The 16064-nt window shown below is 46.2% G+C and overlaps 1 protein-coding gene across 2 annotated transcripts in view; it reads right to left on the bottom strand.

The window, feature by feature from the left end:
* TRPV4 (transient receptor potential cation channel subfamily V member 4) overlaps positions 1–16064 on the bottom strand; it is a 142894-nt gene that overhangs the window by 29846 nt on the left and 96984 nt on the right. For both annotated transcript variants that reach the window (XM_068239279.1, XM_068239290.1), the window contains 6 exons: positions 14071–14250; positions 13421–13579; positions 12932–13024; positions 8578–8651; positions 5658–5823; positions 4105–4171 (listed from right to left, as the gene is read on the bottom strand). In XM_068239279.1, the coding sequence (XP_068095380.1) occupies positions 4105–4171; positions 5658–5823; positions 8578–8651; positions 12932–13024; positions 13421–13579; positions 14071–14250 (739 nt within the window). The remainder of the gene's footprint in view (positions 1–4104; positions 4172–5657; positions 5824–8577; positions 8652–12931; positions 13025–13420; positions 13580–14070; positions 14251–16064) is intronic.

Genomic DNA, 16064 nt, shown 5'->3' with positions numbered 1-16064 from the left:
CTTTCTTAAAACAGAAAGAATTTGCGATAATTCAGGTTGGAGTGAGCTTGAGATGTCTCCCATTGCATCACTGCTGAATATATGCAAATTAACCATTGTACCCTTAGAAGCTAAACACACCTCCGGTGTAACAGTGTAAGAATGGCTGCAGTTTACATTTTCCAGTGAAATTTGTATTTGTCTTTTTGGTTATGGGAATAAAAAGTATCCTATACTTTATTCTAGGGATGGTACTTCGAATCCGGCGAATCCACGAATCCATCGAATCTTAAGAAAGATTCGAGATTCGTGGATTCAAATCCCCATGCCATTTGCGCGCATTCGAATCCGACGAATCCGCGCAACCCGCCGCATCATTTCGTCGCACGCGTCGCTTTGTATACATTACCTGCGCCGCTTGTGACGTCATCACGACCACCTCCGACCTCGCGTTCCATCTGCGCGTCGCTCCCGCACGCCGCGTGATGACGTTGACGCTGCCCCTCTCGCGGAGAAGACCCGGCGTGGACGTCGCAAGAGCTGAAGGCGTGGACGGACGGGCGAAAGAAGAAGCGACAGGTCAGGTACAGTATGTCGGGGGAGTGCCCGGGGGCCCTAGAAGACCTTGCTTGCCGGGTGCATGGATGAGGGGGGTGGGGTCGGGTGCGGGCCTACGTGAGGTCGGGCGGCCTACTTATTTTTTGTGGGGGAGCCTGCCTGGCTACTTATACTGGGGGGACCTATGCCTGGCTACCTATACTGGTGGGACCTATGCCTGGCTACCTACACTGGGGGGACCTATGCCTGGCTACCTATACGGGGGGGACCTATGCCTGGCTACCTACACTGGGGGGGACCTATGCCTGGCTACCTACACTGGGGGGACCTATGCCTGGCTACCTATACTGGGGGGACCTATGCCTGGCTACCTATACTGGGGGGACCTATGCCTGGCTACCTACACTGGGGGGACCTATGCCTGGCTACCTACACTGGGGGGGACCTATGCCTGGCTACCTACACTGGGGGGGACCTATGCCTGGCTACCTACACTGGGGAGACCTATGCCTGGCTACCTACACTGGGGGGGGGGACCTATGCCTGGCTACCTACACTGGGGGGGACCTATGCCTGGCTACCTACACTGGGGAGACCTATGCCTGGCTACCTACACTGGGGGGGGGGGGGACCTATGCCTGGCTACCTACACTGGGGGGGACCAATGCCTGGCTACCTACACTGGGGGGGGACCTATGCCTGGCTACCTTTACTGGGGGGACCTATGCCTGGTTACCTATACTGGTGGGACCTATGCCTGGCTACCTACACTGGGGGGGACCCTATGCCTGGCTACCTACACTGGGGGGGGACCTATGCCTGGCTACCTACACTGGGGGGGACCTATGCCTGGCTACCTACACTGGGGGGACCTATGCCTGGCTACCTATACTGGGGGGACCTATGCCTGGCTACCTACACTGGGGGGGACATATGCCTGGCTACCTACACTGGGGGGGGGACATATGCCTGGCTACCTACACTGGGGGGGACCTATGCCTGGCTACCTATACTGGGGGGACCTATGCCTGGCTACCTATACTGGTGGGACCTATGCCTGGCTACCTACACTGGGGGGGACCTATGCCTGGCTACCTATACTTGGGGGACCTATGCCTGGCTACCTATACTGGGGGGACCTATGCCTGGCTACCTATACTGGTGGGACCTATGCCTGGCTACCTACACTGGGGGGACCTATGCCTGGCTACCTACACTGGGGGGGGACCTATGCCTGGCTACCTATACTGGGGGGACCTATGCCTGGCTACCTATACTGGGGGGACCTATGCCTGGCTACCTATACTGGGGGGACCTATGCCTGGCTACCTATACTGGGGGGACCTATGCCTAGCTACCTATACTGGGGGACCTATGCCTGGCTACCTATACTGGAGGGACCTATGCCTGGCTGCCTATACTGGAGGGACCTATGCCTGGCTGCCTATACTGGGGGACCTATGCCTGGCTGCCTATACTGGGGGGACCTATGCCTGGCTACCTATACTGGGGGGACCTATGCCTGGCTACCTATACTGGGGGGGGATCTATTCCTGGCTACCTATACTGGGGGGATCTATTCCATTCCTGGCTACCTATACTGGGGGGACCTATGCCTGGCTACCTACACTGGGGGGGGACCTATGCCTGGCTACCTATACTGGGGGCAGCTATGCCTGGCTATCTATACTGGGGGCACCTTTACCAGAAGCTACCTATACTGTCATTTTGATTATCATGTGCTTGTTCTTTGCGAAAAGGTTTGGTTGAACTCATATGAGCCTTTCCTACCCTTCTCCCTTTATGAATGCCTGCAGTCCAAGCCCCACACAAGCCAGATACTCGCTGTTGCCTGAGCCTCACACAAGCTGCCGCCTGAGCCTCACACAAGCTGCCGCCAAAGACAGAGACCACCACAGACATCTTGCTACAGTAAGAAAAGTACTATACTCGCATTCTGTTTGTCTTTGAGGGGCACAATGTACTGTACCTGACTACCTCCGCCCCTCATCCCTCGCCGGCTTCGCTCCGGATGGAAGCCATTTGTGCGGGCACCCCTCAGAAGGTGTTTTGGTCTCCTAGCAGCCCAGATCTCTGGACGGAGCCAATGAATGAGATGGATAGTCCCTGCTAACCAGTCAGGGCCCGTGAGTACCAGCTATATATGGAGGTATCTAGACAAGTTGTGGAGCTGATAAAAAGGACATTGCTAAGCAAGCCAGTTCTCAAAGTCCTTCATGCTGGATTACTTGTTTAACCTGCTGTGGTTGAAGCCTGGCGTGACAGGGTGTTGTAGCCCTTGCTACATGTAATGGGGGTGTTCTATATTGAAAAGACTTTCATAGAGGCACTACAAATATAAGGGTGGATTGAAGATATGCTTTTGGGATGACCATATACAGCAACTGTGCAGGATTTAAAGGGGCCTGAAGACTCACACTATAAATATACCGGTAACAATAGATATATAGGTGCACCTGTAGTCTTCAAAATAACCTGGCCGGCCTGGTGTAGGTTGCTGTATGAATGTGATTTTTAATTGTTTTTAACTGGTGGTGTTCTTATGGCATGAAAAATAAGTGATGAAATTTTGATAAATTAAATTTTTGATAAATGCAATAATTCAGGCTCCCTATAATTTGTTCTTTTGTGATTCATATGTATAGATAGGCGAGACAGAATTTGAACCTTTCAGGTTGATATCCCGCAATATTGTCTTGACCTGACTACCTATGCCTGGCTACGCTAGCTAAACTGTGGGCACCTGAACCATAAGCTACCTATACTGGGGGCACCTATGCCTGGCTATCTATACTGAGGGCAACTATGCCTGGCTACCTATACTAGGGGCACCTATGCCTGGCTACCTATACTGGGGGGGACCTATGCCTGGCTACCTGTACTGGGGGCACCTATGCCTGGGTACCTGTACTGGGGGAACCTATGCCTGGCTACCTGTACTGGGGGCACCTATGCCTGGCTACCTGTACTGGGGGCACCTATGCCTGGCTACCTGTACTGGGGGCACCTATGCCTGGCTACCTGTACTGGGGGCACCTATGCCTGGCTACCTGTACTGGGGGCACCTAGGCCTGGCTACCTGTACTGGGGGCACCTATGCCTGGCTATTTATACTAGGGGCAACTATACCACGGATCGCACAATTCTTATGTGCAGGATTCGTTAGATTCAGGATTCGAAAGGTTTGAGATATTCGAGAACCTTTTCAGATTCGGATTCGAAAAAATTGTGGATTTGTCCCATCCCTACTTTATTCCATGTAATGTACTATGTGTGCGCCAAATTTCATTCAAATCCGTTCAGCCGTTTTTGTGTGATCGAGTGACAAACATCCAATCATCTGAACATCCGAACTTTCCCATTTATTATAGTAGTAGGATGTTACATTAGTCACTGTAATTACCAATTCTGTATTTTGTACCAGTGTATTTGATGTATGGTATACCATTGTCTGTATTATTATGTACCCCACGTTTGTTGTTCTTACTTTGTACAGCGCCACGGAATATGTTGCCGCTCTATAAAATCGATAATAATAATAATTACCAGACGCGTATCCAATCATGAAGAGCAGGTACACCAAAAGAAACCGGAATAAATCCTTAAACAGGATCTAGAAAACAGAGAGGGGGAAACAATTCAAGCACAGGAACTTTGGAATATTTAAACTGAGGTATTGAAAACATGAATAGAAAAAGTTACTATAGTAAGCGCTATTTTCCACTGCATGCTTTCTATTCTGATATTCTAAATACATGCATTTAGCCAATCTCGCTGCCATCAGAATAATAGAAATCTTGGTGCGCTATTTCCATTGCCGTCGCCGCCATCATTGAATTCTCCCTCCTGCATGTTTTCAGTCATTTTCTTGCGCTTTCCCTGATTAAACTTTTTATCTAAATTAAATAAAATTGGAATACTGCAAACGCAATCGCGGCATTAAGAAAAGAAAAATATGCCCGAAACCACATGGAAATAAATGTGGTGAAATTTGAAAAAAAAAAATCACTAAGTACGTTGGCGGTTTTCAGAAGCATGAAGAGCAAAAAAAAATTAAAAAAAATTATTCTACACTGTGATTAGCCCATCTAGTAACACAACCTAAATGCAATACAGCTTCACATAGATCAGTGCCAGTGGTATGTAACCTCTGGTAAGTGGCACGGTGGCATAGCGCTTAGCTCTCTCGGTTCCTGGTTTGAATTCCAGCCAGGGCATGATCTGCATAGAGTATGTATATGCTCTACCAGTATGTATGCTCTACCAGCGTCTGCATGGGTTTCCCCCAGACACTCCAGTTCCCACCCACATCCCAAAAGCATACAGAAAGTTAACTGGCTTCCCCCTAAATTGGCCCTAGGCTATGAAACATACACTACACGATACATACAGACATATGCCTATGGTAGGGATTAGATTGTGAGCCCCTCTGAGGGACAGCTAGTGACAAGACACTATAATCTGTACAGCGCTGCGGAAGATGTCAGTGCTATATAAATACTTAATAATAATAATAACTCACTTGCAAAAAATAAAATAAAATGTTGGTATATTACACAGCAATGACAAAAACAATACAACAAAATACAAATTCTGTCCAGAGGTGCAGAATTTGACATAACTTGAGAGTCGTATTTTTATTAATAAAGTAATTCCTGTAGAAATATGCATGTACAGTACATAATGTACGTAATATGAACGCATAACACTAACATATTGTAATTGCATTACAAGCCACTGACACAGTGCTGTAGTCTAAGGCAGGGAGGCCATGAATCCAAATTACTACAAAATATTGCTTTGACTAAGCCCAACCAAATCGGACAATGGGGCTGAGATACGTGACGAATAAATGTGGAGATTGCCAGTCAACCTAACCTAGACTTAGCAACTGTTGCTATAAAAAAAGGACTACTTTTGGAACCTTCAGTTGCAAAGCCTTGTTTTTTTATATATAATTCAGCCCAGTCTGTGTTATTGATATTTTACTGTAGATTGTTAAATTTAAATGGCAAGGCCAGCCTCAAGCTATGATGTCCATTGACAAATATACAACAGGTAGTAATACAAACATAACAGGAGTATTTTTCTTTACCCACCTTCTGCAGCATAATGCTGTATGTTCCGGTGAGCTTCAAGCCTCTAGTGAAGTACAGTGCATTCATCCACCCCAAAACCAAGGCAAACACCATTACAGCCAAGTAAGCCTCAATACCAGTCAAGTACAGGACAGCAGAGACAATGACAAGTACTGAATAAATAAAGCTGGAAAAAAAGAGATAGTAATTAGTTTGCTGTAGATCCACCTTGTGGTTCTCTGTACATAGGGACATTCATAACAAAGGCTGCACTTTCTCAAACGAAGACATATATTAAATTAAAGAGTGCTAAATAAACCCCAAATTGCTCCCTGCCCAATACTTAAATAATTAATACACTATTTGAAGTAGACCGGCATACATCTACTTGGCATACCATTGTAGCTGTGCCGGCATTGCGTCTAACAAGCCGGATGGTTGTATCTTTACAGCTCTCTACACTTAGCAGAAAAAACAGGATTGGAATAACTAAAGCTACGTAAACAATTCCAATTACTGTTGCCCATAGTAATTGGGACTAAGGGCCCATCACACTTAAGTGATTAGTTCGTGATTCCCCACTAATTGCTCCAATCGCAAACATGTTACCTGCAGTACTTTCTGAGCAATTCTGCAGCAGTCATGGTGCAGTGCTTATGAAGCGCTGACCGCGATTGCTCTGAAATCGCGGAAGTGTCCAGGGATTTTTACCATGCTAATTGCGGCAAAGTCACTCGAGCAAAACGTTTTGTTACTTCAGATGTAAACGGGGCCTTAATCGCTTAAGGGGCCCATACACTCGATACACGATTTTCTGGCTGACCGATCGATCCCGATCGATCGATCGATCGATTGATCGTTTGCAAATCGGTTGGCCAATCGACCGATCGATGGCCGATTTCGATCGATTTCGATGGATTTCCATCGAACTGGCTGGGTGGAAAATTTAGGTCGATCTGATGAGATTGCTTATCAGTTTGCATTGGCCTTAATGGAAATCTGATGGCAAAAAAATGCCATCAGATCGAATTTCAATAGATTTCAAACTGAAATCTATTGGAATTCTATCCTGGTAAAAAATGTTCTAAAAACGCATCAGATAGATCATCAGATGCATTTCTTATCTATCTGCTGCCAATCTGACGAGTGTATGGGCACCTTTAGTAGGAAGTTCGTGCTTTAGGAAATGTGGGGGGTGGGGACCTCCTACACACACTAGATTCTGGTCTGAGACAGTCGTTAACGGTCGTCTCAACCAAGTCATTTAGTGTGTGTGTGTACTTTTCAGGAGAGGGACTCCTGGCAGGACGCCCTCTCAGACACTAAGAACGCCCCTTTGACGCCTCAGAGCCCTGCATTGCCTCTCCCTGCCCCTTCTAGCCACTTCCCCTCCTCTTACGGTTTTGGTTTAAGATAAAAAAAAACGGCCGCAACCCTGAGGTCATGCCGCTTCAGCTCCGCTCTGTGCTTTCGTTGCAGAGCACAGAGCGGAGCTGAAGAGTCATGACCTCAGGGTTGCATCCATTTTTTTTCTTAAACCAAAACCAAGAGATTGAAGGCTGTAGGAGCAGCAGTAAGCGGCACTACCTGATCCCCTGGATCAGGTAGGTTTTATTTTTTAAGTTTTGCCGCCAGCTCGGGTGCACTTTATATTTATGAACAAACAGGATAAATGAGCTTTATCTTAAAGTAAACCTGAGGTGAAACCTGCAAAAAAAAAACAGATATTTACATAGGAAAAGGAAGGCCTCTGAATCCTGAATAGGCTTCCTGTGTCCTCTTCGCCCCCAACACTGCTGCCGAGCATCTCTTTATGCGCAAGCAGGGCTGTACTAGGCTTACACAAACAACTCTGGCTTACTGCGCAGGCCGGGCCATACTTGCGCCAGGCACAATACAAACGCGCTCTTACGCGGCAGGGGGCATGGCAATGATAACATATTCGACAAGCTCATATGTTCTGGGGGTCCACGTGTGGCAACAGTGGGTGTGTGGTTGACACAGGAAGCCTCTTCCTAGGTAATTTCTTTCAGGTTTTGCCTTGGGTACTCTAAGGTTCAGGCAGACCAAAGGAAAAACTACTTAAAGAGACTCTGAAGTCTCTCAAAATACAGGTTTTTATTTTAAATATTTCTTTAACATCAATGCCCTAACGGAAGCGCTGCATCCCCATGGCTGAACACTAACTAAATCAACCCAAACTCCCCAGCAAAAATCCTCGACTTTCTTGGTCATGGATTTTGCTGCCCGGGGAGGCAGAGCTTTAAGCTGCAGCTCTGCCTCCATGCGCGTCAATCCACACGTATCTCCACCTCTCCCCCGCCCCTCTCAGTAAAAGAAGACAGAGAAGAGGGCAGAGGCGACGATCCGCACAGATGGATGCGTGTAAAGGCAGAGCTGTAGCCAAAAGTTCTGTCTCTTCACGGAAGCGCTCCCCGCAACATTAATTACAGCGTTCTGCTGCGGGGATGCAGCGTTTTAGCTATGGTGATAGTGCAGAAGATAAATGTTAAATAAAAAGAGCAATTTTTTAAGGCTTCAGACTCTTTGTAAGGTGCCCATATACATTGAATTTCCCATTTGATTCCCTGCAGATTCAATTCATCTGCTCAATTTTGGCGAATACATTCCCCAAAAAGTAAGCTCGATCGAACGTTGATCAATTTTGAAAAAAAAAATTGAATGAAAGTATTGATTAGACGATTGGGGGTAGAGCAAGAGGATTGGTAGTTCAATGGCCCATATCATTGTACTGCATCGAACAGTGCAATGTTGTGGATCGCTCGATTTTAAATAGATTCCTTTCTGGAATCTATTGGAAATTGATGTGCTGTGTATGGTAGGATTCAACGTGCACAATGTCAGAGAATACCCTTGAGCAAAAACTTAGATATATTCAGTGAATGATGACTAAACGCAGACTAGAGTTCAGGAAACTTACTATAGCAGCTGAAAAGATCCATCTACAAACAAGGAATTCACTCCCGGGCACTTCTTCGTAAACAGGTCCTTTATCTTTAAAGGGAAAAAATACACAAGTACCCATAAAATATTAGCCATTTTTTGATGGTGGCATTAATTAAAATAATATTTATACTCAGCCTCCAGATAGGTTTGTTTACTTAGCTTGACAATCCTGCTACCTTATGCTTAGCAATGTTAAAAAACTAAAAATCTTTGAGTTTTAAATGATGCTCCAGACCAGGGCCGTGCAGAGGGTCCTTAAGTGGGGGGTGCTCAAATTTAAAAAAGGGGCCTGGCAACGTCTTCCCCTGCATACCCCCCCCCCCCCACTACCTCCCACTCTCCTCGTTTCTGGCTAGGGGATATTGGTTGTCATGTGGGTGCTGAATGCAGATGCTGGGTGCCATGTGGGTTCTGGGTGTAAGTACTGAGTGTCATGTAGGTTCTGGCTATGGGTGGGTATCGAGTGTCATGCGGGTGTTGATTGTACTTAGTGCTATGTAAGATCTGGGTGCAAGTACTGGATGTCATGTGGGTGCTGGGTGCCGGTACTGAATGTGACATGGGTGCGAATACTTGGCTCCATGCCTGTACTGGGTGCTGGCTATGGGTGGGCTTTGGCCATCACGTGGATTTTGAATGCAGGTACTCTGGGTGCGGGTACAGGTTAAGTGGGTGCTTGGTGCAGATAGTGGGGGCCATGTGGAAGCTGTGTGCAGGTGTGAGTACTGGGTGCAATGTCAGGCCTGGGTGCAGATATTTGGTGTCATGTGAGTGTGAGTACTGGGTGCCAGCTATGAGGGGAAGGGGTGGATGCTGGGAAAAGTAGATGTCAGTGTGGATGCTGCAGGAAGGGGCAGGGCCGTGCAGAGGATCCTCAAGGGGGTGGTGCTCAAATTTGAAATCGATAAATTGTGCTAAATTGTGTATGTAATATCCCCTCTCCAGAAAGCATAAGGCAGTTTTAACCACCAAACACCCCCCCCCCCCCCCCCCACACACACACACACACACCTTTATAGCAGTATCAGGCAGACTTTGTGTCTCCTTTCAACCAACTCTTTTGGCGCCACCACCCTCACATCAGCAGTGATAGGTGCCCACTGTTGGTCTTAGGTGCAAATACTGAGTGCCAAGCGGGTACTGGGAGTGAGTACATAGTGACATATGGGTGATGGGTGCTGGCTAATGGGGTATTTGTTGTCATGTGGGTGCTAAATGCAGATGCTGGGTGCCATGTGGGTTCTGGGTGCTGACACAGGGTGTCATGTGGATTCTGGCTGTATGGGTGTGTATCAACCATCATGTAGGTGTAGATTGCAGGTACTCAGTCCCTTGTGAGTTCTGGGTGCAAGTACTGGATGTCATATGTGAGTGGTGTTTGTGCTGGGCAATAAGTGGAGGCTTAGTGCAACTGGAACTACTGCAGATGAAGCATGTGGGTGTTGGGTGCAGGTACTGGGTGTCACATAGGTGTGAATACTTGGTGCCATGCATGCACTGGGTGCTAGCTATGGGTGGGCATTGTGTGTTATGTGGGTTCTGAGTGCAGGTACTTTGGATGCTAGTACTAGTTATGTGAGTGCGGATAGTGGGTGCCATGTGAAGGCGGTGTGCAGGTGTGAGTAGCGAGTGCCATGTCGGGGCTGGGTGCAAGTACTGTGCCATGTGGGTGTGAGTACTGGGTGCCAGCTATAGGGTGAAGGGGTGCAAGTACTGGGTGTCATGTGGCTGGTTGATGCAAGTACTAAGTGCCATATTGAGGCCGGATGTGAGTATTGGGTGCCGGGTGCTTGGTGCAAGTACTGGGTGCTTGCTATAGTGGGGGTTACTGGTTGAGTGTAATGTGGGTGCTGAATATTGGTGGGATTGTTGTGGGTGCAGGGGGTGGGAGATCACTGTGGGTACTGCTATGAATGGCATAGTTGCTGCTAGGGGAGGTAGAGGTTAGTGTGGTTTCTGCGGGAGGTAGAGCTCAGTGTGGGTGCTGGGGGAAGGGTAGGCCACTGTGCGTGCTGGGGGGGAGTAACTGTGGGTGCTGTGGAAGGTAGAGGTCAGTATGAGTGCTGGAGGAAAGGGAGGTCACTGTGGGTCTTGTTGGAGGTAGAGGTCATTGTGGGTGCTGGAGGAAGGGGAGGGCACTATGGGTGCTGCTGTGAATGGCATAGTGGCTGCTAAGGGTGGTAGAGGTCAGTGTGGGTGCTGGGGGAAGGGTAATTCACTGTGGGTGCTGTGGGAGGAAGAGAACAGTATGGGTGCTGGAGGAAGGGGAGGTGACTGTGGGTGCTGGGATAGTCAGTGTAGTTACTGGAGGAGGGAGTGGATGCTGGGTGTTGGAAGAGGCCACTGGCAATGGGAGAGATCACTGTTGGTGCTGCTTTTGGGATGGGAGGTCCCTGTGGGTGCTGCAGGGGGCAGGAGAGTAGCCACTGGGGGAGGGAAAGATCACTGTGGGTGCTGGGGGAGGGAGAGGTCAGTGTGGGTGCTGAGGTAGGCAGGATCACTGCTAGAGCTGGGGAGGGAGAGGTCACTGTGGGTGCTAGGTGGAGGGAGAGGTCACTGTGGGTGCTGGGGGAGGGAGAGGTCACTGTGGGTGCTAGGTAGAGGGAGAGGTCACTGTGGGTGCTAGGTGAAGGAAGAGGTCACTGCGGGTGCTAGATGGAGGGAAAGGTCACTGTGGGTGCTGGGGGAGGGAGAGGTCACTGTGGATGCTAGGTTGAGGGAGAGGTCACTGTGGGTGCTAGGTGATGGGATGGGAGATATCACTGTGGGTACTGGGAAAGGAAGGAGGTCAGTATGGGTCCTAGGTGGAGGGAGAAGTCACTGTGGGTGCTAGGTGGAGGGAGAGGTCACTGTGGGTGCTGGGGGAGAGAGAGGTTACTGGGGGTGCTGGGGGAGAGAGAGGTTACTGGGGGTGCTAGATGGAGGGAAAGGTCACTGTGGGTGCTGAGTAAGGGAGAGGTCAGTATGGGTCCTAGGTGGAGGGAGAAGTCACTTTGGGTGCTGGGTGGATGAAGAGGTCACTGTGGGTGCTAGGGGAGGGAGTGGTCACTGTGGGTACTAGGTGGAGGGAGAGGTCACTATGGGTGCAGGGGGAGGTAGAGGTCAGTATGGGTCCTAGGTGGAGGGAGAGGTCAGTATGCCACACTAGGATTCCTGTCTGGGCCTCTTTACTTCAAAGTGTTCCAGGCGGGGGCAGAGCTTCCCGAGGGTGGGTGGGGCTTATAGCAGTCGGGGCGGAGCTTATTTTGCACGAGAGGGGCCTTTTTTGAAGATTTTAAAAAGGGGGGGGTTGCCTGGGCACCCAGAGCACCCCCCTCTGCACGTGCCTGCTCCAGACTGTAAGCAGATTTTAGATGACTGTCAAAATCCACAATAGATTCTTATTGTAATTTCATGGGTAATCTTAATTTTTACCCAATTTTCACAAGCGACTACTGAGTAGTGATAAGTGCACATGGCCATTTTTCCTTTCACATGAGAACTTTTCTGAAAATATATGGGCATGAGAAAAGACGTTTTCGCCAAATGTCTTGAAGTTTATGGTCACTGGGGAAAACATTCTTGCATGTGATAAAATTTATGGGCAAGCATGCCAAAATAGATTTTTCGCAACTGCATTGAAGTCAACGGGCATGAGAAAACACATTTTTGAAGAAAGTTCTCATATTTGCGAAAGTGTGCACCTTGTGAAAATCCATTCTATTTTTGTGAAATTAAGAGTTACTACAAAACTACACATGGTAATTATAATTTCATGTGAAATTCATTTTGCAATGGTTAGAAATCTGGCATTACGCATTGTAATTGTGGATTTTACTGCAAAATTAATGCTATGTGAGATTTGAGCTTATGACTAGTGTCCATCTCAATTTAAAATCCCCAAATGGTCACGTAAAAAAAAAAATCTGGTCAACCAGAGTCCTCCAGGGCAGAATGCTGTAACATCATAGCCTAGGCTAAAATATCACTGGGAACATGAGGTCAGATACCAATATAAAACAATGTATACATATAGGAGAGGTTTCTGGTGCTGAAACCAGAATATTTAACATAAAAGTGGGTAATATATCTATATTTTTTTCTATATGTCATTGCGCGGGCCTCTTTAATAAAATATCGATTTTAATTTGCATGTTCGGGAGGGCAGGGACTCTGAGTACTTATTTCTACTATGTATAATAACTATACCTGTAATAACTATACCTGTATCCGATAATCTCCGCTGTCACTCTAACGCCACATAGGGTGATGGCACCATATAGACAAATAATTTGCAAGCTTAGATATTAAATCTCATGGGAGGAATCAGGGAGGTATAAAGCACTTACATTGGATAAAAAGAAAAATATTCCAGTACCGAGTGTAATAATCTCGCCCGACAAACGGAGATAGTCCACAGTCGTCTTGTATGGATAGGGAGGCTAAACAGGAAAGAAAGGTCACAGTTAAGATTGCTACTAGAAGGATGTAGCAAGCCAAGATAAAATAAAAGTATGCTTTTGGGCCAGTGACTTCTGACAAATTAATGTCTCACCTTCACCAAATACAACCAAACGTACAGCCATGAGTATAGGCGTATGCCTTTAGGGCACCTGGATGTGTACAGCCATTGATATAAACTTATACCACAGTGATTACATGTGTGGGAGAAGCAAATCAACTTGTAGCAGTAGTCAGGGCTCTAACATTCAGCAATAAACTACTTATTGGTATTGCAAGGGTGGGCTGGTATGCGGCTCGGAAGGAAGGAAAACGTAGATTGGCGGTGGGGCTTCTTAACTGGGTATTACTGGTATAGTTAGACTATTTCTACTCACCTTTCCATCCATTGGCCTGTAATAGGCTATTAACGTGAAGATGATCATTGCCATTAGATAGGAGACAACACTGATGTAGAAAGAGACAGCACCAAATTTTCTCCATTTGTCTCTCAACAGTTCATTTATGGGCTCAACTGCTAACATTTCATGTCGATTCTGTTGAGAGAAAGATATATCATTGAGCATTCTGTGTTTTCTGCCCATTCAACCCCCCCCCCCCCCCCAAAAAAAAAAACCCACATTATATATACATATATAGTTTAGTTGGGACACTAAAAAAAAAAATTCTTCAAGTCATTAATGTCACTGGCTTTTAAAGAAAACGGATCCAAATTAATATTGGAGAAAATGATTGAAGTATTTTCACCTGAAGAAAATGTTTACCACAACTTTATATTCTGCCTTATGAAGCAACTGCATTTTTTGGCAAACTAAAATAATAACTATAAATCAGATACTTCCAAAAATCATACTCTGGCAAGGGGGTATATGATTGTGAGAGCAATGGTTTTAATGCATACAAATGCCTACACACAAAAACTTTCTGCTACTAAGCTATGACTGACTTGGGAACATTTCAGAGCTACTGCTTCATTAGCCAGAGTGCTCATCATCTAAACAGAAATGAACTATTTTCTTATTCTTACCTCAACCTTGCTATTGTAAACCAAGATTTCCAGCACAGAGGCTTCCTCGCCGCAAGTATCCAAGCAAGATAAATCATACAGGGAGGAGTAAACAGGTCCATAGGCCCAATCACGGAATTTACGAGACAAGTGCCTGGCTTCTTCATCTTTTATCTCTAGACGGATTATGTGTTGAAAGATCTACAAATAAAGTCATCAATTTAGCCATACTACCAGTCTAACTACTTACAAAAACTAAATAAAATAAAAAAAAAAGAGTACATTTGGGGTCTATTGAAGAAGGAAATGCAGATGCACCGATGTTGCCAGGTCAAAATTCAATTAACTGTGAGTGGCAGTGAATGAATGGTTCAGGACAGCAAAGTGTAAATACGGAGCAGTGTGTTAGTGTGAAACATTTATAGAGTATAAATGAGATTATATATGCATGTATGGTAAGATGGGGCACCTGTCAATGTTTGTACTTTTCTTATTTTATTGTACTCCCTTTTTAAAATGCAGTCATGTCAGCACCAGTCTGTACAATGTAAGTTGACATTCCATGCTTCTACTGAGGAAACAAAAGTAACTACCAGTGGAAGCTAGCATTATTTCCTATGGCAGTCTTAAGGCTCATACACACATCAGACTATAGTCTTTGGAAAATGAAAGATCACAGACCAATCTTACCACCCTTCACGTAGTATGAGAGCCATACCTTCACAGTCTTTTCTATGGAGCTGAACTCCCCATCAGACAGAAATCTTTGCAAGATGCTGCACACAAACATGCTGCACACACTCAAAAGATCTGTAGCTGCAAAAGATCTGTTCCTGCCAAAAATCCATTCCTGCAAATTGCAATGATAGTCTATGAGATCTGCAGATCATCATACACACATGATTTAACTGACATTCATCTGCAGATCAGATGCACCAGGGTGGATTTTCAGATCTGCGGATGATTGCTTGATCTGCAGATGAATGTCAGTTAAATCATGTGTGTATGATGATCTGCAGATCTCATATAGACTATCATTGCAATTTGCAGGAATGGATTTTTGGTAGGAACAGATCTTTTGCAGCTACAGATCTTTTGAGTGTGTGCAGCATCTTGCAAAGATTTTTTTCTGATGGGGAGTTCAGCTCCATAGAAAAGACTGTGAAGGTATGGCTCTCATACTACATGAAGGGTGGTAAGATTGGTCTGTGATCTTTCATTTTCCAAACCAAAAGACTATAGTCTGATGTGTGTATGAGCCTTAAGACTGCCATAGGAAATAATGCTAGCTTCCACTGGTAGTTACTTTTGTTTCCTCAGTAGAAGCATGGAATGTCAACTTACATTGTACAGACTGGTGCTGACATGACATGAGCCTTAAAGAGAATCTGTATTGTTAAAATCGCACAAAAGTAAACATACCAGTGCGTTAGGGGACATCTCCTATTACCCTCTGTCACAATTTCGCCACTCCTCGCCGCATTAAAAGTGGTTAAAAACAGTTTTAAAAAGTTTGTTTATAAACAAACAAAATGGCCACCAAAACAGGAAGTAGGTTGATGTACAGTATGTCCACACATAGAAAATACATCCATACACAAGCAGGCTGTATACAGCCTTCCTTTTGAATCTCAAGAGATCATTTGTGTGTTTCTTTCCCCCTGCAGCTATCTTCCACTGAAGTGTCAGGCTGTTTCTTCCTGCAGAGTGCAGACAGCTCTGTCTGTATGTAATTCCTCAGTATGTGAAAGCCCAGCCAGCTCAGAGGAGGATTTATCCAGCTTGTAAAAGATAAGAGAGAAGAGAGAAGCTGCCCTAATCTAAATAATACACAGGCAGTGTGCAGAGAGGGGCCTGGAAGGGGGAGTTCATAGCAGAACCACAACACTGAAGAACTTGGCAGCCTTCCAGACACAGGCTGACAAGTCTGACAAGAGAGAGATAAGTTGATTTATTACAGAGATGGTGATAGTAGAACGCGCTGCAGTAAGCCAGAACACATTAGATTAGCTTTT

This window comes from Hyperolius riggenbachi, chromosome 1, assembly GCF_040937935.1.
Source record: "Hyperolius riggenbachi isolate aHypRig1 chromosome 1, aHypRig1.pri, whole genome shotgun sequence".
NCBI lineage: Eukaryota > Metazoa > Chordata > Amphibia > Anura > Hyperoliidae > Hyperolius > Hyperolius riggenbachi.
This window is presented reverse-complemented; position numbering and strand designations above follow the sequence as displayed.